This window comes from Ascaphus truei, chromosome 8 (assembly GCF_040206685.1).
Source record: "Ascaphus truei isolate aAscTru1 chromosome 8, aAscTru1.hap1, whole genome shotgun sequence".
NCBI classification, from domain to species: Eukaryota; Metazoa; Chordata; class Amphibia; order Anura; family Ascaphidae; genus Ascaphus; species Ascaphus truei.
In genome coordinates this window covers 71673958-71700723 of record NC_134490.1, presented here as the reverse complement: position 1 = coordinate 71700723, position 26766 = coordinate 71673958, and the positions used below count along the sequence as shown (strand labels likewise).

The window sequence follows — 26766 nt, the reverse complement described above, 5'->3', positions numbered from 1 at the left end:
TGCTGCTGAAAGCAGAAAAGGGAAAAGCCTTTCCCCAAACAGGGTAAATCATTATGTTCCTGTGTTAACTGGTAAAGTTCCTTATTTTTGTTTGTTGGAAGCGGGCAAGCCGCCCCAACCTCAGTCAGGGTGAACCTGGGTTAGTTATTGCTCAGATGAGCAGGCTTTTGCTTTGCTTTTGTTTTTGCTTTGTTGTATTCAGTGTTGCAGTCTCAGTGCCTGGGACTGAATAAACCAGGCAGAAGCCTGCTTAAAGGAACGGTACGCCTCATTGTTTTCCTACCCTAAAAGACCGTGTTCTAGCAGTCCCGGACAGACGGCAGAGCCCCTGAGTAAGCCGTTTGTCACAATATATATACACACACACACACATACATATACATATCTAACTTATGGTGGGTGAAAAAGGCGACAAGAAACCTCCACAGTAATAGCATATAGCAAACAAAAATACCAAACGTGAGCACATTCACATCTTAGACAGGTCTGCAACCCTGCTTTTCGCCATTATCACCTAGCATACAGTGCTTCCATTGCAGCAAGGGATTTGGGGAAATGACATGCAAATTAGCACACAGTTTCACCTTTTGCATTAAATCCATTTTTACATTGAACCCTTAAGCTAATATTCGCTGCTTTAACACAGCTTTTCAGCACAGCCTGGGATAAGATGCAGGTTTCACCACATTTAGATAACTTAGATAAATGTGGTGAAACCTAGCCAGCCTTAAATTGCTAAGCCAGTACAACCAACAAGCTTCATATTGCAAACCCAGTACAACCAGCCTCACACTGATGAGATACAAAAGGTCGAAATAGCCATCTGAGTGGGTTTACTGGCTTTGCATCCTGTGGGCTGAGTGCACCTCCCCATACCCATAATGCTGTAACTGTGTAGGAAATAAAAAAAATCAAACCAGACAGACATTGGGGGTTAACTTTTCTTTATATATAGGAAAACTGGGGTAAGAAGGGCCAGGTCGTACCCCTGGAATAATAGGGTGAGAGGTGAATGCCCTATGACCTTAACACAGATGTAAACAATTTATATATAACACTTCTCAGTATCCCAGCGCTTGGGCAATTGTCCCTGCGGTGTCCCAGTGATATCCCTGGAGCAGTGAAAATGAAATCACCCGGCGCTCTAGTGATAAATATTAACATAAAGTGATATTAAGTGGTATTATAAAGTGACACTCAAATAATATAAAATAGTGCAATAATCTGTGCATAAATGATAAATATAAGTTGTAACTGGTGTCTCATCTGCTTCCACCCATGATGAACCCTCCTATTGGATTCTTAATGGTGCTGGTAGTTAAGAAATGCGGGGAGCTCAGGAAACCGGTTGGTGTTATATATAAAAACATATTTAAAACCAGAGACAGAACATGAAACTCAGACAGATCTCAGTGCACATCCAGTGAAACTTATACACGGTACAGTGCCTAAATATATATGTATAGATATCTATTAAATAAAATGGTCTTTTAGTTTAACATTTTGGCCAAAGTGTTGTAAGCCCCTGAGCCACTACAAGGCAGACCACATCTCAAGGGTCCCTAACACGAATATAAATTCTTAATAGCCTGTGCATTACCAGGAAGAATGATTTATAATAAATCTGTCAAAATTAGTTGCATAGTTCTAAGTCTGATTGAAGCTTTTATTAAACTGTACATTACCAGGAAAAGCACTCTGTATTAGATTTGTCACAATCATACTGCAAGCAAGTAAGTTCCCCTGAGAGTGGTAGATGCTATGGAATGAGCTTTTAACCACTTAAATGTGGGAGGGGTGAGCTTCAACAAGATAGGAAGTGACACCCTCCAATCAGCTAAGACCAGCTCAGAGTGCTTTTCCTAGCTACCTATGGCTGCGCGCGCCCTATCTCCGCGATTCTGCGCAGATGCCAGTGACTGCGTGTCATGTCGCTGTGACTCTGCGCGACGCGGGTCTATGACGCGGAACCGCATTTGTTTAGAGGCAGTTACGGTAGGTATAAAGAGGCAGCTATTTTACACCTTTGTCACCTTGATAAAGTACCTCGTGTACGAAACGCGTAGGTGTGTTTACTTAGTCCATTTTTGCTGTATGTCCAGCATGCAATAAATTAATTATTTTTTGTTACTCCTGGAGTGGCCTGTTTTTCTCTCTTTTTCCTGGACGTAATATACAGGACATCCCTGGCTGTGCCCTATCTACACTCTCTATCTTCAAGTACCTACAACGGATGGACTGCACGCCGCTGACGACAAGAGTGCCCCTTGGATAGTGAGGGTATAGTGCCGCAGTGCCTTATTTTATTCCTGTCTATCACGGACATTGTCCTTTTATTATTATACTGGTTGGGTATCACTGTGTTCATGGTTGTGGATGTCAAGCCGACTCCACTAGCACACTTATCCCCACCAGTTCACAATCAACTTCATTGGGGGCACTCCATCGCTTTTCGGATTAACCCATTGTGGACTTATGAATTTGGATATTCCATTTAAGGGACTGGTCACAATTTCCGAGCATCACATATACCCTGTTCCTTGTGAGCCTCAGACCAGGAGGGTCCCCACACCAGACCCACCATTTTTGAAGTGAAACTTCTTACCTGGCAGTCCCACATTTCAAAATTACATGGGTGCAAATCTCCTTCATGGGAACGCAAATTGCAACGGAAGAAGGCTACTGCACATGAACACACTCAATTGGTGGTCTGCGCATGCGCAGATACAGCGTGCAGCCGAGTCAGCTGGTAGGTTCAGCGCATGTGCAGAGTAGGCTGCCCGGCGCATGCACAGGAACGGAGGAAGCCTCTCCGGCCGTATGAAGAGGCAGGGAGCGCTGTTGAAGGAGGGGGGAGCTGCAACCTACAAATCATCTGCCTCTGCGCGACCTTGCCTGAGCACAGTCATCCAGTAAGTCCAGAGCATGTGCAGAGCAGGCCGCTAAAACCCACATATACATACATCCCCTTAGCACCGCCCCCCTCTCTTCTCTCCAGCAGGGCCCTCCCCACATATGCACTAGATCCGGGTGAATGTAACAAAATATGACAAAAAATACCCACACACAAAATGAGATGTGTTTAGATCTAGTCTAAGCGTACAAGGACCACGCCACCGCAGAGATGTCACCACCGCACGAGCTCCCTGCAAGCGCCGTCTCAGCCTAACAGCATACGCGCAGGGTGACCTATCATGACCTCTACGCGTTTCGCACTACGTGCTTCGTCAGGAGCTCGTGCGGTGGTGACATCTCTGCGGTGGCGTGGGCCGGACCCTTGTACGCTTACCAGCGGGACCCGCTCGGGGCTTCAGTGTAAGTCTCCGTCTCCCCCTTTCAGACTCAGGCAGTTGTTCAGCTTCATTTTTAGCTTATATCTGGGTCTATGTATCCGTAATTTTGAACAACAATGTCTTTTTATTCATTCATTTAATGTTTGTAATGTTGTGTTTAGATCTAGTCTAAGTAGTTACATCTCATATTGTGTGTGGTTATTTTTTGTCATATTTTGTTGCATTCACCCGGATCTAGTGCATATGTGTACTGAGGTGGGGTTGGATCCCCTCAGTCATTTTTTGTTTTAAAGAATATTTTGACTTTATTTTAATACCTGGTGCGCACTGTGTGCATTTTCTTCTTTTCATCACAAGTTGTCCTCCGTTCCGGGGGTCACCTTGCTTTAGGAGTCAGTTGGGGAGACGCTCCACATACATGCTGCAAGGGGATTAGTGCTTCCAGCAAACCGTACATCTGCAGCACGAGTGCTGAATTTCTTATTTTTCTGCTTTCGGACTGCATTATATACAGGGACCTCAGTGACATATCTTTCCAAAAAGGACCAGAGGAGCGACTCTTGCAGCCATGAAAATAGAAAACACCACATAGGACAGCAGTGTTTAAATGAGGGATACAGTGATAGTGTGGGGCTCTCAAGGGGCTACTCACAGTAAAGCAGCCAAAACTGAGCAGTCATCCAACTTATGGGGTTGGATGACTGCTCAGTTTTGGCTGCTTTACTGTGAGTAGCCCTTTGTATCCCCCATTTAAACATTGCTGTACTATGTGGTGTTTTCTATTTTCCTGGCTGCAAGAGTCGCTCCTCTGGTCCTTTTTGGAAAGAATTGAACATACAAGACTTCTGAAACGGTCTCCCACCAAGGGTTGAGTGTGCTTGCTAAGCCCCTTTATTGATTTGCACCTTATAGATCACCATAGATTGTCACTTACATTGTGTTATTTATGCACTGTCACTTATATGAGTTTTTTTGACACTAATTAATTTGCACTTAATTATATGTATTAAGCTCTGGGTTTTTGTTAGAGCGCTTTTGAGCACCTTCTTTATCGTCACCTCAGTGACATATACCTTCACCCCACACACCTCAGTGACACACCAACACCACACACACCTCATGGACACTGACATCTACCTTCACCACACATACTGTACACACACCTCAATACTATATACCACACACACACACACACACACACACACACACACACACACACACACACACACACACACACACACACACATACACACACACACACACACACACACACACACAGCACACCAACTCCCCCCCACACACCTCACCCCCCAGAACCAGCATCCCAACACTCCCCCTCTCCCCCATTCGGAATATAAATATAGCAGTGCAAATACAAACAATTTAATAAATTGTGCATTCTAACTGAAACGTCAAACGTTCTTTCACTAAAATACTACTATGATTGTTATGATTCTCATTGAATGAAAAACGTTGCCAATTTTTGCGAAAAAAATCAATACAATCAAAATCATTAAAAAAAAATTACTAATTACATTTTCAGTGTCAAATTTACTAAGAAGTTTCACTTACAACACGCATGCTCGACACACACACACCCTTTTTTTTATACCATATTGCTGTCAAAAATTTCCTTTATGCAAGTTGCCATTCACTCACCTGTATTATATACATTTACAATAATACACTATTGTGTTTTCCTTATTCTTCCAGATGCGCTGTTAGAGGGACACCCCCCTTCCCTATCCCTGGGCCTATTCCTTGTTTAGCATAAGCCATTGTTATTTCCTATCACTATTTGTTTGGATTGTGTTTGCGCCCTAATCTTTTGGTATCTGTATTGTGTTTTGAGGCAAGGGAATTTGTCTCATTTTGGGAGCTGCACCACATCCTCATAATTATTTAATCACCTATCACTATTGCACTATTTTCATTGATTAATTTGCGCTTATTTTTCCTTTCACCTCTATTCACCTTGTCCGCCTGACTCAATTCCAATCCATCCAAAATGCTGATGCCAGACTCTACTACCTCACTCACCACTCCACTTCTGCTGCGCAACTATGCAAATCCCTACACTGGCTTCTCCTATATCCTATAAAATCTCATTTTAAACCCTAGATCTGACTTACAAAGCTCTCAACAACATTGCCCCCTTAGGTCTCAGTTCTCATCTTCAAATATATCCCTAAATGCACCCTATGTTCTGCCCATGTCATTCACCTTTCCTCCTGCCTTATTATCGCCTCTCACTCCTTGTAAGGGTTCCGGTCCAGGTTTTTGCTGGAACTTGCTCTTACATGGCCATTGTAGCCATCTTGGTTCCTGGCGAACCTCTTCTTGGAGTTGGTATTTCGCTGCACCTGTTCCAGGGCTTTAAATAGCAGTCAGTTACATCCAGTCCTTGCTCGAGCATGGTATTCTATTCCATGTGTTCCCGGATCCTGTCTGTTCCTGTGCCCTGTCCCAGTATACTAGTCCTGTTCCTGGTTCCTGTGTACATGTCCTGTTCCTGAGTCTTGTTCCAGCTTTCTGTTTGTCTGCAGCTCTGGCCATGTTACCTGTCATTCTGCCTATGGATTCGCTGTTGCCAATTCATGCCTATGAACCCGACCGTGCATCTCTGCCACCTGCCTTGACTTCTGCCTGCATCTTGAGTATGACTATTCTAACAAGACTCAGTCCCATGGCTCGTCGGTGATCATATACCCCTACCTTATCTTTGCGGCTCCGCTCCCTATCGGAGACGAGCATCGATATACTCCCACCTACATGACTTCTACGGTGCTGCAGCCTACCTTTGGAATTTTCTACCATGTACCATCAGACTCACCCCCAGCATTCAGACATTTAAAAACACCCTGAAAAGGAAGCCTATCTGGCATACCTCTAACTTCCACCTCCCCTCCCCCCTATTGTGACCAGCTGTGCGGTTGGAGCAAACTGCACACTAACATCCCCTAACATCCTTACACCCAAACCTTAATGGGATCAGCTGTGCGTCCGGAGAATATTCTACCCTGAGGCATACACCATCACATAACAAACAGTCACTTTACCTTTTGTTCCAACATTCCCCCTTATTCCCTCTGGATTGTAAACCCTCAGGAGCAGGGCCCTCGTTACCTTCTGTATCTGTTTGTCTTATTTGGTATATCAGCCTGTTTGTTATTTACATCACTCTGTACCCCAGTTGTACCTCGCCGTGGAACATGTTAGCACTTTACAAATAAATGATAATAATGATACAATTAACATATTTATGTAGCCATGTGTAAAATTGGTGTACATATCTCTTTCTCATACTGGCAGTAAACCTGGTAAGTATGCAGGAATGCCAGTAGTTATCATGGAGGTTTGCCCTCACACCCTGGTGAGGTGTCATATGTCCCATAGGAAGTGACAACATGCTGTGTGTCCACGGTTAGTGACATCAGAGATGTGCCTGTTCCTAGGTGATATAAGACACAGCACTGTTTAAAGTTAGTTGAGTTCCTGTTGTTGACTGCCTCTGTTCAGTAAGAGGCACATGGAGGTCTGCAACATTGTTGCAGTAGTCTGATGCAGAGCTGTGAGTCTGGCAGCACAAGGCAGACAAAGAGGAGCTGGTGAATCTTCCTTAGGGGAGAGGTGGAAGCAACTCCATTAGAAAAGGAGGGACCTTTCAGAGGGAAGCAGCTGAACCATGGAGGGCTGAATACACCCCATTGTGGAGGGCAGTTGGCCCACCGTGCAAATAAAGATGCATCTGATTAACAACACTCTCGTGTGCAAGTGTGAAGTCATTGCACAGAGAGGAGCACCACAGAGGAGTTCCTCATCAGACTCATCCTCAAGCGGACGCCGGGATCCTGATGAGGTGGAGGCGCTGCACTGGATATAGGTAGGACTCAAGCACACTACCCCAGCTGCCTGTCTGGACGGGTCCTCCCCATACACCATCATGCGGGAGACTCAGGAGTCCTGTTGCCAACAGGTGCACCACCAGACACTATCACACTGTAATGGGGACTGGTTAGACCACAGGGGCCAATGTAAGATTGGGTGGGTCAGGCCAGTTCACAAAAACCGTTACATTTACATATGTTTGTATTTGTTTAAGGCAACCGGTTCACAAAATCCTTTTGTTTGCTATGGGAAGTAATGCTGAAATTGTAGGGAGCTCAGCTTCATATCCAACTCCTAGGTATTTTACCACCAGGATCAAAGTAAAGTGAGAACGCACTAACCTTAAACAAGCTGTATACATCAGCATCAAAATGCGTGGACCAAGAATGTCTGGGGCGTGAGGGTCTTTTAGGGAAGGAAGGGTCCCGGTCACATGAATTAGGCTCATTATCATGAACCCGATAATCATACCCTCCGGAATCAGGGGACGGGAAGAGCTTGTGAACCTGGGAGAGGGGAAGAGAAAGAGGATGAGAGAGGGGAGGTCAGAGAGAGAAAGGGACAGAGAAAGAGAGAGGGAGGCAGACAGACAGACAGACAAACAGGGTGAGAGAGAGGTGGAGAAAGATAGAGTGAGAGAGGGAGAGTGGGGAGGAAAAGAGAGAGGGGGTAAACAAGAGTGACAGAGGGTGAGAGATGAAGGGAGACTGCAAGAGGAGAAAGACAGAGTTAGGATGAAGAGAGAGAGAGAGACAGGAAAAAAGGAGAGATTTACAGACTGTAATATCATTCCTCTTTCTGAGATGGCCTGCAGGCTTCCAGTAGGTATAAGATATTGTCAGTGCTGTATTTAATTTTGTAGTTAAGCATTATGTCTTGGTCCACACTACATGAGTGCACACTCCTGCATTTCACTTCATCAGAGCTATTTTAATGTGAGCTCATTCAGGTCTAGATTTGTCAGAAGTATATGAATGTGAGTGTGCACTTCCACATGTCTCACTTTTTCACCATATGAATGTGTGCACTCATACAGGTCTCACTGTCAGCACCATATGAATGCGAGTGTGCACTCATACAGGTCTCACTGTCAGCACTATATGAATGTGAGTGTGCGCTCCTGCATGTCTCACTTTATCAGCACTCATCTCTCTCTCGGGTTTCATCAACACCACACTCTGATCCACTACTCTCAGGGCACACAGAGATCCTGCGGCTGCCTGAACTCGCATAGACACGTCCGATCCCGGGAGCACCTCATCCGGAGTGAACCCAACTGACACCTGTATGGAAAGAGAGATCACTGGACACTCACATCGCACCGGGAGACACTCAAGTGACATGGCTTCTCTCTCTGTAACACACGCTCTTAACTTGTAATTATCTGAGGTGCTCTTCACGGTCTCTCCCTGTGTGACAGTGTCTCTATCTCTCCATGGGACACGTTTTCTCTTGCTATGTGACTCTCTTAGTCTCTCCTTGTGTCACACTCATCTCTCTCTGGGTGCACACACTCTTTGTCTCTCCCTGTGTAACACTCTTTGTCTCTCCCTGTGTTGCACGCTTTCACTTTCTCTCCCTGGGCTACCCACACTTTCTGTCTCTCCCTGTGTGATACTCTTTCTCTCTCACTCTGTCCTTGCAGGACACTCTCTCTGTCTCTCCCTTTGGAACAATTGTGCTCTGCTTCTCCCTGTGGGACACTCTCTCTCTGTCTCACCTTGTGTCACGCTCTCTCTATGAGGCCGATTCACAAGGCAGTGATAAGTGCTTTAGTGGGCTATAAATGCACTTATAGCGTCATTCTGCCTGATCTGCTATTCACAAAGCAGTGATAACAGCGCAGTATCAGTATCGCGCTATATTGGCTTTTTTACGCCCCTAAAACAGTAAGAGACAAAAAAGTCGTACCATAGGCCAAAAAAAGGCAAAAGCACATTTTGTTTGCCATTAACAGTTATTTACAAAGCTGTGATAAGTTTATCATTGTATAAAAGCTTGCCACCAGCTAAAGGCTGGTGCAAAAAAAGATTGAGAGATGCATTAAAGCATGGACTTTTTTTCCCCAGCACTGGTATCAATCCTGAGGCCAGAGGGGGCCTCTGAGTGGTCCCTGCAGATGTCTTAGTGCCTCTGGATGGTCTCCTCGGGTGTCCGGGGGCCCCACGGGTGTCCAAGGGTCCTTTGGTGGTCCCCACGGGTGTCCGGGGGCCCCCGGGTTGTCCCACGGTTTGTCCCTGTGGGTGTCCGGGGGTCCTAGGGTGGTCTCCGCAGGTGTCTGGGGGCCTCTGGGTAGTCCCTGTGGGCATCTTGGGGCCACACGGGTGGTTCCTGCAGGTGTCTGGAGTCCTCCAGGTGGACCCTGTGGGTGTCCGGGGGCCCCAAGGGTGTCTGGGAGTCCTTGGGTGGACCCCGCAGGTGTCTAGAGGCCACGGGTGGTCCTCGCAGATTTCCAGGGGCCCCACGAGGTGTCCTTGGGTGGTCCCCACAGGTGCCCAGAGACCTCCGGGTGGTCCCCGTGTGTCCTGGGGCCCCCGCTGGCCTGTGGTAACAATCATGTGCCAAAAAACAAAATGTGCAATACATAATTACTTTGTATAAAAATGTTGTTAAATGCTTTTATGTGGGGGCACAGGGGGTGGGTGGGTTGTGTATTGGTGGTTTGTACATATTGTATTGTTTATTGGGGCAGAGGTGAGTGAAGGGCCACGTACCTGCTTTACCCACCCCCTCTACCCCCAATAAAGCTGCTGTTGTTTGTTAACCCCTTCATTGCCTTAGTGGTTTGCCACTTTGGCAATAAAGTTGACTGTAAATGCATTTTAATTGCACGGGATTCATGTGCATCAATCCAAAGCAGGAAAAATGCATTTTTTTCCCTAAGTCCCGTCTCGTCGCTTATCGGCAGCTTCTCCCCACCTTCCTGCCAACTTTTCCTGGCGTGAGGATTTTGAGAGGAAATCTCTATTCTAGAGCCGCGATTAGCCTCGATAAGCTAACCGAGGTTACTAGAATTGCACGAGATTGAAAAACTGCCGATATGTGGCTTCTCGCTGCTCGTTAGGCGTTTTTTTTCCTCTGAAAAAAAATTGCTGAAAAGGGCTTTTATTGACGATTTATCGGGCTTGCTGTAGGCTTTTTTGGTGTAAAGGCCTCGATAAGTGGCTTATCGTCGCTTAGTATGTAGGCCCCATAGTCGTGCACAAATGCCCTGATTTTATCACTGCTTTGTGAATAGGCCCCTATGTCTCTCACGGTGTCACTCTCGCTCTCTGTCTCCCCCTGTAGGACACTCGTGCTCTCTTTCTGTCTTCCTGTGGGACACATTCTCTATGTCTCTCCCTGTGGGACACTCTCTCTCTTTGTGTCTCCCTGTGACAGTCTCTCCCCGAACTCACTTTGTTCTTGAAACATCTCATCACTTTGAATTTTGCAGAATCCGCCACAAGTTCTCCATCTGGGAGTAAAATGTATACGAGGGCGCGAAGAGTCGGAGAGACATCCACACTGAGGGGGAGCTGGAGAGAAACCTCACCCTGCAGGACTGAGAGAGATGAAAGTGGGAAACGGACAACAGCTCACTTTCAACTGAGAAAGAGAGGGAGACACCTGCACTGATATAGACACGAAGAGGGACCGCACTCTGAGAGGGAGGACAGCTGGAATGAAGGAGAGAAAATAGAGTGGAAGAGAAAAAAGAGAGGTGGGGGTGAGTTCAGAGAGTGCAGAGAAGGAGGGGAAGATAATTCCACACTAAACCAATTATAGTTCCTGACGGTTTGGTAAGAAGGACCTGACTTTGTAGGGCACGTAGGGCTTGAGACAATGGATTGAGACTAGTCTGCAGGAAGGGAAGAGGTGATTGGGGTAATACTCTGCAGGGTTCCACTAGCATGGAGATAAATGCAACAAATTAAGGCCCAAACTCAGATTAGGAGATGTGAGTCACTGCCCAGAACACTGTAATATTGGAGAGAATGTGAGAGAGCGGGAATAGGGGGAGGGGGGGCAGGGAGAGAAGGGGGGAAGAAACGTTTTTTTTTTTTGTTTTTTTTTAACAAAGTCAGGGAAAGAAGTAAAGATTTCTCACAAAATACACAGTGGATGTAGATTTCTGGGTGGGGGAGAGAGGGGGTAGATTTCTGGGTTAGGGAGAGAGGGGGTAGATTTGTGGGTGGGGGAGAGAGGGGGTAGATTTCTGGGTGGGGGAGAGAGGGGGTAGATTTGTGGGTGGGGGAGAGAGGGGGTAGATTTCTGGGTGTGGGAGAGGGGGGTAGATTTCTGGGTGTGGGATACAGGAGGCAGATTTCTGAGTGTGGGGAAGCAGTATATAATATAAATGTCATGGTTACTGTGGTAAATATATTATTCGCTCACCGTCTTCTTCACTTTTTATTGGTATTTCTAAATTTCCATAATCCTGCAAAGTTCCTTTTGCGGTCACCTGGCAGAAGAGACACAAAGGATTATAACAGAGCTGTCCATAGCACCAGTTCTGGTAATAAATTATAGGGAAAGTGAGAACCAATGTATCTGTCCCTCCCGCAGCATAACAGGGTGACACAGTGACACTGACAGAACCGATGTCAGGGTTAGGGGCCTTCAGTTACAAACAGATTGCAGCGTCCACTACAGGGACATTATCAACAAAATAGTTATAATAGGGCCTGCACTGAGCATACACACTGGGACATACTGTACATGTTTCATCATGCATATGCACCTGCACTCAGAAATACATACACACACTAATACATACATACACACTGATACATAAATACATAGATACACTGATACATAAATACATACACACTGATACATACATGTTTCACTCATGCATATACACCTGCACTCAGAAGTACATACACAAATACATACACACACTAACTCATACATTCTACGATACATACAGTACATACACTAATACATACATACACTGATAGATAGAGAGCAGGTCAACTCTCCCTGTAGCTGCACTCACAGGCTGCCGTGGGAAATCTGGCCACTATCCCCAGTGCACCCAAGATTTTGGGAACCTCCCACTCATCCTGGGATGCTTGTCCAGTCTGAACCTTGAAGATCCACCCAAGATTTCCCAGAATACCCAGTGGGCCAGTACAGTATAATGTATATGTATAAATGTAGGAATATTAGGTAGGCTGTGTGATCCATACAGTACATGCTACCGCACATAAATAATTTATTACAAACTCTTCATGAGACTTACTGTATGTGAAACATAAGTCATATTATACACACGTGAGACCTGTTCCTGATTCCCATGGGGGTTGAATTATGGTCCAGTGGAACTTTCACTTCCTATTGACATTGGCCTAGACTGACTCTCCCATCACGTCACTATTTCCACATTGGCCGAGCCAGTTGTCTGTCTGTCGCACTACAGGTTGACACCTCCCATTCTATGTGAGTATTGAAACAGAGAATGGACCTATGTGTCTATTAATATCTCTCTCCCATAGCAGAATGACATGGATGTACAGATAAAAAGAAACGTGTGCAATTTATGGTCTTTCCAATTTCAGGGAAATACAGTGGCACAGACAAAAGGGACTTTTGAAATCGGTCCCTCCCAGTAAAGTGACAAGCTCCCCACCAGGTAATGTAACTCCAAGTGCTTGGCGTCCTTCTCCAGTTCCTTCCGTGGAATGATATACTCCACCCTCACTTCCTGCTTCCCCTCACATGGGAGCGTCCTCTCCATGGAGTGCAGCTTCAGGAAGCTGTTGCTGCGGGAGTAGAAGGGTTTAAGGGTCAGGTGCCCAGCAGTGTGTTGAGGGTAAACGTAGTCAAATGGGTAACTTTGAGTCTTCAGGTTTGTACTGGCCTGCAGGAAAGAGACACATTGCTCAGTATATATGCAGGAAAGAGACACATTGCTCAGTATATATGCAGGAAAGAGACACATTGCTCAGTATATATGCAGGAAAGAGACACATTGCTCAGTATATATGCAGGAAAGAGACACATTGCTCAGTATATATGCAGGAAAGAGACACATTGCTCAGTATATATGTAGGAAAGAGACACATTGCTCAGTATATATGCAGGAAAGAGACACATTGCTCAGTATATATGCAGGAAAGAGACACATTGCTCAGTATATATGCAGGAAAGAGACACATTGCTCAGTATATATGCAGGAAAGAGACACATTGCTCAGTATATATGTAGGAAAGAGACACATTGCTCAGTATATATGCAGGAAAGAGACACATTGATCAGTATATACGCAGGAAAGAGACACATTGCTCAGTATATACGCAGGAAAGAGACACATTGCTCAGTATATATGCAGGAAAGAGACACATTGCTCAGTATATATGCAGGAAAGAGACACATTGCTCAGTATATATGCAGGAAAGAGACACATTGCTCAGTATATATGCAGGAAAGAGACACATTGCTCAGTATATATGCAGGAAAGAGACACATTGCTCAGTATATACGCAGGAAAGAGACACATTACTCAGTATATACGCAGGAAAGAGACACATTGCTCAGTATATACGCAGGAAAGAGACACATTGCTCAGTATATATGCAGGAATGAGACACATTGCTCAGTATATACGCAGGAATGAGACACATTGCTCAGTATATATGCAGGAAAGAGACACATTGCTCAGTATATATGCAGGAAAGAGACACATTGCTCAGCATATATGCAGGAAAGAGACACATTGCTCAGTATATATGCAGGAATGAGACACATTGCTCAGTATATATGCAGGAATGAGACACATTGCTCAGTATATATGCAGGAAAGAGACACATTGCTCAGTATATATGCAGGAAAGAGACACATTGCTCAGTATATATGCAGGAAAGAGACACATTGCTCAGTATACGCAGGAAAGAGACACATTGCTCAGTATATATGCAGGAAAGAGACACATTGCTCAGTATATATGCAGGAAAGAGACACATTGCTCAGTATATATGCAGGAAAGAGACACATTGCTCAGCATATATGCAGGAATGAGACACATTGCTCAGTATATATGCAGGAAAGAGACACATTGCTCAGTATATACGCAGGAAAGAGACACATTGCTCAGTATATATGCAGGAAAGAGACACATTGCTCAGTATATATGCAGGAAAGAGACACATTGCTCAGTATATATGCAGGAAAGAGACACATTGCTCAGTATATACGCAGGAAAGAGACACATTGCTCAGTATATGCAGGAAAGAGACACATTGCTCAGTATACGCAGGAAAGAGACACATTGCTCAGTATATATGCAGGAAAGAGACACATTGCTCAGTATATATGCAGGAAAGAGACACATTGCTCAGTATATATGCAGGAAAGAGACACATTGCTCAGTATATATGCAGGAAAGAGACACATTGCTCAGTATATATGCAGGAAAGAGACACATTGCTCAGTATATATGCAGGAAAGAGACACATTGCTCAGTATATATGCAGGAAAGAGACACATTGCTCAGTATATATGCAGGAAAGAGACACATTGCTCAGTATACGCAGGAAAGAGACACATTGCTCAGTATACGCAGGAAAGAGACACATTGCTCAGTATATATGCAGGAAAGAGACACATTGCTCAGTATATACGCAGGAAAGAGACACATTGCTCAGTATATGCAGGAAAGAGACACATTGCTCAGTATACGCAGGAAAGAGACACATTGCTCAGTATATATGCAGGAAAGAGACACATTGCTCAGTATATATGCAGGAAAGAGACACATTGCTCAGTATATATGCAGGAAAGAGACACATTGCTCAGTATATATGCAGGAAAGAGACACATTGCTCAGTATATATGCAGGAAAGAGACACATTGCTCAGTATATATGCAGGAAAGAGACACATTGCTCAGTATATATGCAGGAAAGAGACACATTGCTCAGTATACGCAGGAAAGAGACACATTGCTCAGTATACGCAGGAAAGAGACACATTGCTCAGTATATATGCAGGAAAGAGACACATTGCTCAGTATATACGCAGGAAAGAGACACATTGCTCAGTATATGCAGGAAAGAGACACATTGCTCAGTATACGCAGGAAAGAGACACATTGCTCAGTATATATGCAGGAAAGAGACACATTGCTCAGTATATATGCAGGAAAGAGACACATTGCTCAGTATATATGCAGGAAAGAGACACATTGCTCAGTATATATGCAGGAAAGAGACACATTGCTCAGTATATATGCAGGAAAGAGACACATTGCTCAGTATATATGCAGGAAAGAGACACATTGCTCAGTATATACGCAGGAATGAGACACATTGCTCAGTATACGCAGGAAAGAGACACATTGCTCAGTATATATGCAGGAAAGAGACATGTTGCTCAGTATATATGCAAGAAAGAGACACATTGCTCAGTATATATGCAGGAAAGAGACACATTGCTCAGTATATATGCAGGAAAGAGACACATTGCTCAGTATATATGCAGGAAAGAGACACATTGCTCAGTATATACGCAGGAATGAGACACATTGCTCAGTATACGCAGGAAAGAGACACATTGCTCAGTATATATGCAGGAAAGAGACACATTGCTCAGTATATATGCAGGAAAGAGACACATTGCTCAGTATACGCAGGAATGAGACACATTGCTCAGTATATATGCAGGAAAGAGACACATTGCTCAGTATACGCAAGAATGAGATGTGATATTCATGGAGCTTCACACAATCTTCTTTATTATTTATTATACCAGGAGAAACAATGTGTCCTGAACATTACAGTCCTCCAGGAGTCCCGAACACGGCAAGACAGAGAAACAATGTCTGCTGAATGTTTCAGTCATAGAGGAACCACAAATAACTTTAACAATCCAACAGGAACAATGGAAGGGGTCATTTTTATACAATGTGAAATATTGTCTCATGAGCTGAGATATCCAGCATTACAGATGTAACCCCCTGTGTAATGAGAGCCACACACTTGCACTGCCCCCTGGCAGGTTCCTCTCCAATCTGCTATGGACATGTGACTGTTAATGGACATAAGAGGGAGAGAGAACTTTAAGAGGGAGCGGCCATGACAGATGAGGTCAGATCTGTGCAAACCTGAGTGCTATCAGTTTCAGTAAAGGATTGCAGAGTGTGAACGAGTGCACGTGGCACCAAGATCAGCGGGTTACAGTCAGGACGTGATTGAGAGTTTGAGCACTGTCGGAGGGGACCCTCAATGGCTACAAAGCACAGTGGTACCGAAGCCCCCTTTTCAAAGTGCAGTCCTGCTACAGTTAGTACAAAATAAGATCCCACAGTGTGTTGGCACCACCACAAAGCCAATATCCCAAGGCTTGGGTGGCTGACGATTCACACTCGTGCAGCATTATTGGGGATTGTGTTATAATTGTATACTGTATGCAGAGATCCTCTGCTGAGGATCACAGGTTGCCCAAGTTATTCGGGATAAAGTAAAACCTGTGGTATCACCCATATACCGTGTCTGTATTTAATTCCACCATCTGACTGCAGGCCACGTGATTCCCATTAAGTTATTAATAGGGACTCAGACCCCCACCTCAGCAATATACATAAGTCTGAGAGCTAAAAGTGGAGGGGTTACACAAACCAAACTGTTATTATATAATATATCATAGGGACATAGCTATCAGAGCGGTGAGATCCCTAATACATTTACATTAGACTTGCCTTACACACCATAGGGTGACATTGTGTGAACTGTACAGTATTGATGCACATATTCAAGGGAATTCTTTTTTTTTTTTTTTTTTTTTTAAACCGTAGCTTGGGCTGCTGCTTTAAGAGACAGTGAAACACCATTGGTGTGGCCCCTCTTATATTGGCCGGGGGTAGATGTGTCACATTAGATTTTAGTGGGGAATTAGAGATTTAAGGATGAATATAAGAGTTATGAGACATTTGAGGAACCTGCTTTATGTGCAATGTCTTACAGGAACTGGATATTATGTGAGGATCAAAACATTTCACACTTTAACTGACTTTATCTTAAGAGCTGGGAGACCATGCGTACGTGGCTTTGTTTTAAGCTCCCAAAATGCACCTTAATGTACATGAAACTTTTTTGGTATCTGTAGCAAGTAGAGGAAACACGTTTCTTTCATTTGATATAGATCAGGGAGAAGGAGCGGCTCAGTGAGAAAAGACACTGACTGGTATTGAGTACCAGGGGAACCTGGTTTAATTCCCAGTGTCGGCTCCTTTAGACTTTGGGCAAGTAACTTTATCTCCCTGTGCCTCAGGCACCAAGAACATAGATTGTAAGGTCCACGGGGCAGGGACCTATGCCTGCAACAACAAAAAAAGTCTCTGTAAAGCGCTACGTAAAATTAGCAGTGCTATACAAAAACATGCTATTATTATATTATTATTACTCCACCTCAGCAGAGAAAATGCAAAAAATGCACTAGGCAGCCCAATGCCCAGAGAAGTGGGAAACAGGTGGTATAAAAAATGAAACATTTATTGCCCAACCAGCATTACAAAAATGTACACGTTTCACACAAACTTGCTTTATCAAGGGGGCTGGACATGCATTCAAATAATTTATTTAGCTCTAGGAGTGGGTAAGGTATTTTGAAGATTGATGACAAGATTTATTAAAAATGTTGGTGAGTTCTTTGGACTTTTACTATATATATTGTCAGTGGTCGACAAATCACCCAAAAATCTACTCGCCAAACCAAAAAATCTACTCGCCATCTAGTCCCGCCCCTCGCCACCTAGGCCCGCCCCTCATTCCACTTTTAAAAAATGGAATAAATTCCTAATAAGAACTGTGTGTGTGAGTGTGTGACTAGTCTGGGTAGGTGGTAGGGTCACTGACTGGCTGATTGTGTGGGTGACTGACTGGGTGACTGACTGACTGGGTGGGTGACTGACTGACTGACTGGGTAGGTGACTGACTGACTGACTGGGTAGGTGACTGACTGACTGGGCGGGTGAATGAATGACTGGGTTGACTGGGTGGGTGACTGACTGGGTGGGTGGGTGACTGAATGACTGGGTGGGTGACTAATAACTAGGTGTCTGACTGGGTGGTGGGGTGACTTACTGGGTGGGGGGGATGACTGACTGGGTGGGTGACTGACTGACTGAGTGGGTGGATGGGTGGGTGACTGACTGACTGACAGGGTGGGTGGGTGACTGACTGGGTGGGTGACTGACTGACTGACTGGGTGGGTGGGTCACTGACTGACTGACTGACTGGGTGGGTGACTGACTGACTGACTGACTGGGTGGGTGACTGACTGACTGGGTGGGTGACTGACTGACTGACTGACTGACTGAGTGGGTGACTGACTGGGTGGGTGGGTGACTGACTGACTGACTGACTGGGTGACTGACTGACTGGGTGGGTGACTGACTGACTGACTGACTGGGTGGGTGACTGACTAACTGACTGACTGGGTGGGTGAATGACTGACTGACTGAGTGACTGACTGACTGACTGGGTTGACTGACTGACTGGGTGGGTGGGTGGGTGACTGACTGGGTGTGGGGGTGACTGACTGGGTGTGGGGGTGACTGACTGGGTGTGGGGGTGACTGAATGGGTGTGGGGGTGACTGACTGGGTGTGGGGGTGACTGACTGGGTGTGGGGGTGACTGACTGGGTGTGGGGGTGACTGACTGGGTGTGGGGGTGACTGTCTGGGTGTGGGGTGACTGACTGGGTGTGGGGGTGACTGACTGGGTGTGGGGGTGACTGACTGGATGTGGGGGTGACTGACTGGGTGTGGGGATGACTGACTGGGTGTGGGACTGACTGACTGGGTGTGGGGGTGACTGACTGCGTGGGTGACTGACTGCATGGGTGACTGACTGCATGGGTGACTGACTGCATGGGTGACTGACTGGGTGGGTGGTTTACTGGGTGGGGGGTTTACCGGGTGGGGGGTTTACTGGGTGGGGGGTTTACTGGGTGGGGAGGTGACTGACTGAATGGGTGACTGACTAGGTCTGTGACTAACTGGGTGGGTGACTGGGTGGGTTGGGTTTGACTGGGTAGTCAAGAGAGGCACTGCATGTGCCAGCACCCACTGCTCTAGCGCAACCTACCCTCTCTTCTGCTATGTGGCGGACCCAAAGAATACTAGTAAAGGAGAACATTTAAAGTTTGAAGAACCGCCATTTACCTCCCCCCGTTCCATCTTCTAGAGGGACAGGCGACTCGGTGCGGTGGGATTGGCAGCGGTGAGGTTGGACAGGCGGCGGTGAGGTGGGACTGGCAGCGGTGAGGTGGGACTGGCGGCGGTGAGGTGGGACTGGCGGCGGTGAGGTGGGACTGGCGGCGGTGAGGTGGGACTGGCGGCGGTGTAGTGGGACTGGCGGCGGTGCAGTGGGACTAGCGGTGGTGAGGTGGGACTGGCAGCGGTGCGGTGGGACTGGCAGCGGTGCGGTGGGACTGGCGGAGTTGTGAAAGCGAGGGAGCAGTGAGGAAGAAGGCGCGCCTTTAGCTCCTGCAGGCGTCGCACCAGTCACGGACGGGGGAGGGAGCAGGAGGGGGGAGGAGGCCTCGGCCAATCAGGGTAATGAGTTTTCAAACTTTAGGCGCACAACAGCTCCAAATTACAGGGAAATAGGCATAAAAAAGTGCATGTTGGTTAGGCGGTCATGACAGATCGCCTGCGACCAAAATCCACTCTTCCCTGGCGTGCGGGCCAGTGGGTTTGTCGACCACTGTATATTGTCTCCAATGAGGTGCGGCGAAGTGAGAGATCATTTTTCTGTTACCTTCAGGAGGCCTAAGAAACTAAAGACTATTGTTACTCACCTAGTAGTATACCCACTCCTTAGGAAAAGCCTTAGTGCTATGATATCTTGATGGAGATTAATCAATTATATTTCTGGGACTATTGGAGCACCCACTATCTATATACTCTGAATTACTCCACCTCAGAATGTTCAAAATGCCAATAATAAATGCAAAACTGTATACAATTGACTTTTGCATTTTACAGAATATTTATATACAAATATATATATATATATATATATATATATATATATATATATATATATATATATATACAGTATATATATAAATATATATATATATATATATATATATATTTATATCATAGAAGAAAGTCAGCACACTCGTAAGAACAGTTGTTTGTGAAGGGGGCAATATACCTGTGGTGATTATTAATCTAAAGTAAATTATATTAGGCACTCACAGGTTACTATAAATTATATACGAAATGTATTAACGATCAATGTTTCAGAACAATTCCATTACATTTCTCAAGGGAAATGGAATAGGACTAAAACGTTTATGCATATAATTTAAAGTAACACCTTTGAGTGCCTACTATAATTACCATATATATTTTAAGTTATGGTGGGTGAAAAAGGCAACAAAAACACCTCCACCTACAAACTCTGCCTTTCATCATTATTACCCAGCATACAGTGCTTCAACTGAGCAAGGGATTCTGGGAAATTACATGCAAATGAGCACACAGTGCAACCTTTTGCCTCAAAACCATAAGACATGGTCCCCTACAAGCTTGTGCTTGTTGCATTGCACAGTTATTGGGCACAGCCTGGGTTAAGATGTATATGTATATAACTATATAACTATAAAAACATCCTTACAATCGGCATGAACAGTTAAAATATATATATATATATATATATATATATATATATATATATATATATATAGTAGTGCCGACGAGTATTCTAAAACAAATCTGGGGCAATCACCAACAAGACCCAGGTACATGCTGGGTACATACTTCAACATTTCAGTGATATTTCTGCAGACAGACTGCTCAAACTGAATGGCACTGCCAGGGACCCCTGCTGTGTTAATCCGATGGGCCATTAGTTTCTGCAGAAATGTCACTGAAATGTTGCAGCATGTTCCCAGCATGTACCCAGCATGTACCCAGCATGTACCTGGATCTTGTTGGTGATAGCCCCAGATTTTCCAAGGCAAGTTTAAGGTAAGTTTTAGAATACTCGTCGGCGCACAGACACACACACAAACACACACACGTAGGAGTGTTCACACTGGTAATACAATATATTGCGTTATGATGCAGAATATGACAGAGTTTTTATAGCAATCAATGGTCCAGAATATCACTTTGCTACCTCTGTATGTATGTGTGTAAATACACAGATATAAATACTGATTTGGTAGTATGGCATACAGGTTAGTTTAGTTTCTCACGTACCCTCAGATTAACATTGTCCACCCAGTGTGTTGTGTTCTCCAGTTTGAAGGAGGCTCGTCCATTCTCATCTGTCACCAAGGTCTGGTTTGTGCCGCTGCCTGGGTCTGAGCAGCTAAGATAGATCACCTTGTCTGGGAGGGGAGAGTCACTGGCATCTACCACTTTCAGCTGCGCATAGAGCAAGAGAGAGAGAAGGTTATCAGCTTCACCAGCTGCCACCAGGGACTGTGAGTAGCACAGAGGAGGGGAGAGTGCAGGGAACATAGGTTATTATACCCCATACCCAGATCAAAAATCTAAACTCCAGCAAACCTCAATCAATGAGAATATAATAATAATAGCATGTTCTTGTATAGCGCTGTTAGTTGTACGCAGCGCTTTACAGAGACATTTTGCAGGCTGAGATCCCTGCCCCGTGGAGCTTACAATCTATTTTTTGGCGCCTGAGGCACAGGGAGATAAAGTGACTTGCCCAAGGTCACAAGGAGCCGACACTGGAAATTGAACCAGGCTCCCCTGCTTCAAACTCTCAGTGCTAGTTAGTGTCTTTACTCACTGAGCCACTCCTTTACTATTCTTTATAGAGCAGTGAAATTACACTTCAAGGTCCATAAACAGGCTTTGTGTCATGATGGAAGTTTATTTAGTCACTTATTCCAGTGTGTACAGTAGGTTATATTTGTATTGAGGATAGAAACAGTGGCTGATGTACTGTATGTAGGAATGACCCAGTAATTTACACAGAATTGTCCATAATCCTCAGCAATGATCGGAGGTAGGAGGATTGTAGGAGGGTAGGTTGAACCTACCATATGAATCTAAATTTTGCACATAGAAAGACTGTATGAACTTAAATATTATCTATTTCATCAAAGAAATCTAAAGGCAGCCACCTTTAATGTGTGATGTCATATACTGCCTTAGAATAATCAGTGGCATCACAGTACACCCCAGATTCATTCATTGTTAACCTACAATTATTCTGCTTCTTCTGGAACTGTATAAACCAGTCCTCCTCTCTGGTAGGAGGAGTGCTGAAGGCAGACGGTACTCGTTTTAAAACCTACCCTGTGAATTTAAGTTCTGCATATAGAAAGGCTGTGTGAAGTTAAATAGTCTTCATTTAAAATATATATATCAAAATGCAGTCACCTCTAATGTGTGATTTGCAACTGTGAGCATTTAACTTTCTATATGCTTTGATTATTTGTACGCTTCCTATCCTCCAATAATTGGGAAGTCTTTCATCCTGCATCTCACTATGCCCTCCCTATTTCTTTTTCTGTTTACTGTTTCCTCACTCCTTCGTGAACGTCTCTGTTCTCTCCATCTTCCCCACTCACCACTGCACCATTACTTATACACATCTCTCCCAGCAACTTCTTTACCCCTCAATAAAAAGCACCCCCACAAATCCTCTATTCACATCCTCTATCTACACCTTCCAGCTGCTGGGGACCTCCCCTAAGCCTGAACCCAGACATACACACCCACAGTCACTCCTGGGCCCAAAACACTGCATTCTACTGCACTTATTCCCTCACCTGATGTCTTTGTAAGTCTACCATTATACCACTTAGATTGTAAGCTCTTCGGGGCAGGGATTTCCTTTCCTATTGTCTGATTTTGCTGCCCTTATTGTATTGTTATAATTTTCTGTACTGTATTCTTTGTGAAGCGCTGAGTACACTTTTGGTGCTATACAAATAGACATACAATACAATTTCATATATCCAGGGTCATCTGGAACTGTATAAACCTGTCCTCCCCCTTTCTTTTTCGCCCAGTGTTATACACAGCAGCAGTGAGAGGGACCAGGACTGTGCTGTTCTAGCTGAACCCAGAAGCAGTGGAAGGAGGCACTGAATGTATGAGATTAAAGATGTGTTCCTTACCGTCCCACTGTATGGTATCCCAGGCTTGTAGGAATTGTCAGCATCCACAAAGGTCACTTTGGTGATTACAGAGGAGAAGTTGATTCGACTGGATGTGGTTAACACAATACCTTAAAGAAGAAAGAACGTTGAAGGTTGAAACTTATGTACAGTAGGAGTGTACCAGAGAATTACACCAGGAAAGAAAATCCTATATGGTATATAGACTGTATATACTGATATGTTTTTACAACATGTGGAATCATTATGTTAAGGTGTTAGTATTATACAGTGACGGAAAAAGTTTAACCCCTAGAGGCACGTCTGTCTAGATGCTGGCAAGGCATAGCATGTATCCTGATACTTTTTTTGCTAAATAAAACAATTGATTGATGGGATAATCCATTCCATTATAATCATATTTCCTCACCGTGTCTATCTTTGCTGTGTTGTGAAATAGGCAGACCAGTATAATATACTATTATTACCTATTTGTTAAAGCAGCAAACTGAGGTGGTTATTATACTCTCCGGTCACTACAAATGACAGATGCTTTATCCTGCTGAAGAATTTATACCTAGACAGACGTGCCTCTACGGGTTAAATTTTTTTGTCACTGTATTATACTAACACCTTAACATACTGATTCCACGTGTTGTAAAAACTTAGCAGGTATGTTAATAACTACTCTATTTTATGGTGCATATTTAATCAATTTTTCTACCGTGTTATAATAAGAATGACATTTTATGGACTACCAATTATTCTCAAGTCAAATATTTACCAAACGAGGTCGTGGACCTTAGATAGGATTTATTTTCCCGGTACACTCGTGCTGTTCTCAGTTACCTCCTAGTTAGCACCCACTTCCACTAAGAAATAAGGTTGAGGGTGTGCGAGGTTTCTCTATATACATTTTGAAACTTAGAGGAAATCGACTCTGCTCTCTCTCTCGCTCTCCAAGAAAGATGATTAACCCTACTCCTGCCAGTAAGGCTTGCATTGGAAGTGAGTGAGGGGCATGTGGACAAATACACTGAGTGATCTCTTATTTCTGGAGAGAAGATAAGGAATGAATGGGGTTGGAATCTGTACTTTCTCTAGGATCAAATCTCTGAGCAGTTAAGGATGGATTGGGCTGAGATATCTTTCACTCCCAGAGGTAACCAACATCGAGGACAGTATACGTCTGGTTACTTAACTCTCTCTTACTGCTAGAGGCCATCACCGTACCACAGAGAGATATTGGGAAATTGAATAGATTCAGCATGTGAGTTTTACCTCCAGGTGTGAAGCACATATTGGAAATCTAAGCGATGAATTGACTCAACAACTAAGCCATCACTCTCCTACAATGGGAGTCTCCTGGTATCCTTACCTGTCCCCTCCTCTGTGATAGAGGCCGTTCCCTCCAAATCCCTACTGAACCTATGCCGTGAAGTCAGGTTAAAGGTCTCAGTTTTCACTTGCTCTGTGGAGCAGCCCGATTTGTCCAGCTGAGGGAGAGATGCAGATGTCAGTCCAACCTCGCTCTGCCACTGGTCTAGAGTGTGACCTGTGGCCACTGTCCGAGGCGTGATGGTATGACTTACAACCCCAGAACCCAACTACTTTTCCCCAATATCTAATACATTGAGAATGTTTCTAAGGTCAGACACTGTACCACTATACTGCCAGGGGCAGCTCATTCTGTCTTTAGCTACAGAGTCCAATGGACACATTCACTATCCCATCTCACACTCTTTTCTCACCTTCCCACTGAAGGAAACACACAGATCAACTAATTTCCCAGATTCATGTCTGAACCAGTGGAAGGTAAAAGCTTTCCGGCACACCGCACTCGTAAACTCCCCTTGCACTGGCTTCCCATACGTGTATCTGACGGGAAAGGGAATAAAACATCTCAAATCCACTCTACAATTGTTAGTACTGTGTAAAATGTCCTTTACAGTACGTCCCTTTCATAATCAATTGGCTTCTCATATTGACGTCTCATCCAGTGGTAGTTTAAAGCTTTCCAGCACACCACAGGGTTCAAATTCCCTGTCCAATTGTTACTACTGCATGTGATTTATACACTGAATAGACTTTCAAAATGAAAACAGCACTGTTGGCAACCACTGGGTGTTACTGTCACTCCATCATAGGTACAACAGTTTATCAAGCAAAACACACAGAGACCCCATAGTGCCACAGTAACTCCATTATACATACAGTATGGAAAAAAAAACCTGTAATACACAGTGTCTCCGTAACTGAATGATATCCATACAAATACTATCAAGTACAGTGATTCCCAACCTGGGGTGTGGGAACCCCTAGGGGTTCCTTAAGGTGTCTCCAGGGGTTTTTCCCAAAATATAATGTATTGGCAGATCCCAGGCAGTATAGCGGTTCCTGAGCCTGTGTGGGGACTGCAGACTTGGCCACAAACTGCAGAAAAGCGCACAGAGCGCACCGGAGGTTAATGACCAGATAAACAGAACAATGCTCTAGGATATATATAGTTGCAAACTAGCCATATAAAGACACCACACTTAAGTGTATAGTGGTAAATTTAATCAGCATGTTAAAAACACAGAGTAAAAAGTTAACATTAGAAGGTCCACAACAGACCACAACAGTCAAGGCAAGCGGTTCCTAGACGGCTGCTCTAACATAAAATACAGCCAAATGAGTAACTAGCAGAAGAGTGCACACTGTGCACACAAAACAAGCACATATAGACACTATGGTCACAACATGAAAAAAATACCCAATGCAGCAGACTAAACCAAGACCTGCTGCCGGGTACGGGCTGAAGTGGGGGGCGGGCACTTACCCCAGGCAGTGCTAGCTGGAACCGCACGCTGACACCAATGGTCCGGACTGCACCAGCGGCGGAGATGACAACACAGCAAGAGCTACCCGGAACAGTAACCGCCCAGCCAAACAGCAAGCGCGTATGGTGACCTCACGTGACCTCTACGCGTTTTGCAACCACATGCTTCGTCATGTTGTGACCATAGTATCTATATGTGCTTGTTTTGTGTGTGCACAGTGTGCACTCTTCTGCTAGTTACTCATTTGGCTGTATTTTATGTTAGAGCAGCGGTCAAGGAACCGCTTGCCTTGACTGTCTTGTGGTCTGTTGTGGACCTTCTAATGTTAACTTTTTACTCTGTGTTTTTAACATGCTGATTAAATTTGCCATTATACACTTAAGTGTGGTGTCTTTATATTGCTTGTTTGCAACTATATATCCTAGAGCATTGCTCTGTTTATCTGGTCATTAACCCCGGTGCACTCTGTGCGCTTTTCCATTTTTGTTTTTGGAGCCCCCTTTAGGAGCGTTTAGAGGGGACGCTCAAGCACGGATAGGAGCAAGGGGGGACCTTTATCTTTGGACGGCTCGAGCGCGGAAGTTCATCTACACATTGTTAGCCACAAACTGCACCTTTAGTGTGGCTGGTATAGCTGTTAATAACAGCAAGAGTTTCCAAAGTCACGCCCCACAATGCTTTGCATTCAAAGCA

The 26766-nt window shown here is 44.7% G+C and overlaps 1 protein-coding gene across 1 annotated transcript in view; it reads right to left on the bottom strand.

The window, feature by feature from the left end:
• The window catches only part of LOC142501951 (alpha-2-macroglobulin-like), an 80553-nt gene that overhangs the window by 32817 nt on the left and 20970 nt on the right, over window positions 1–26766 (bottom strand). The window contains exons 8-16 of the mRNA XM_075612581.1: window positions 25003–25129; window positions 24630–24747; window positions 23273–23382; window positions 21378–21545; window positions 12796–13026; window positions 11559–11625; window positions 10580–10725; window positions 8315–8464; window positions 7523–7687 (exon numbers count right to left, since the gene is read on the bottom strand). Of these exons, the coding sequence (XP_075468696.1) occupies window positions 7523–7687; window positions 8315–8464; window positions 10580–10725; window positions 11559–11625; window positions 12796–13026; window positions 21378–21545; window positions 23273–23382; window positions 24630–24747; window positions 25003–25129 (1282 nt within the window). The remainder of the gene's footprint in view (window positions 1–7522; window positions 7688–8314; window positions 8465–10579; window positions 10726–11558; window positions 11626–12795; window positions 13027–21377; window positions 21546–23272; window positions 23383–24629; window positions 24748–25002; window positions 25130–26766) is intronic.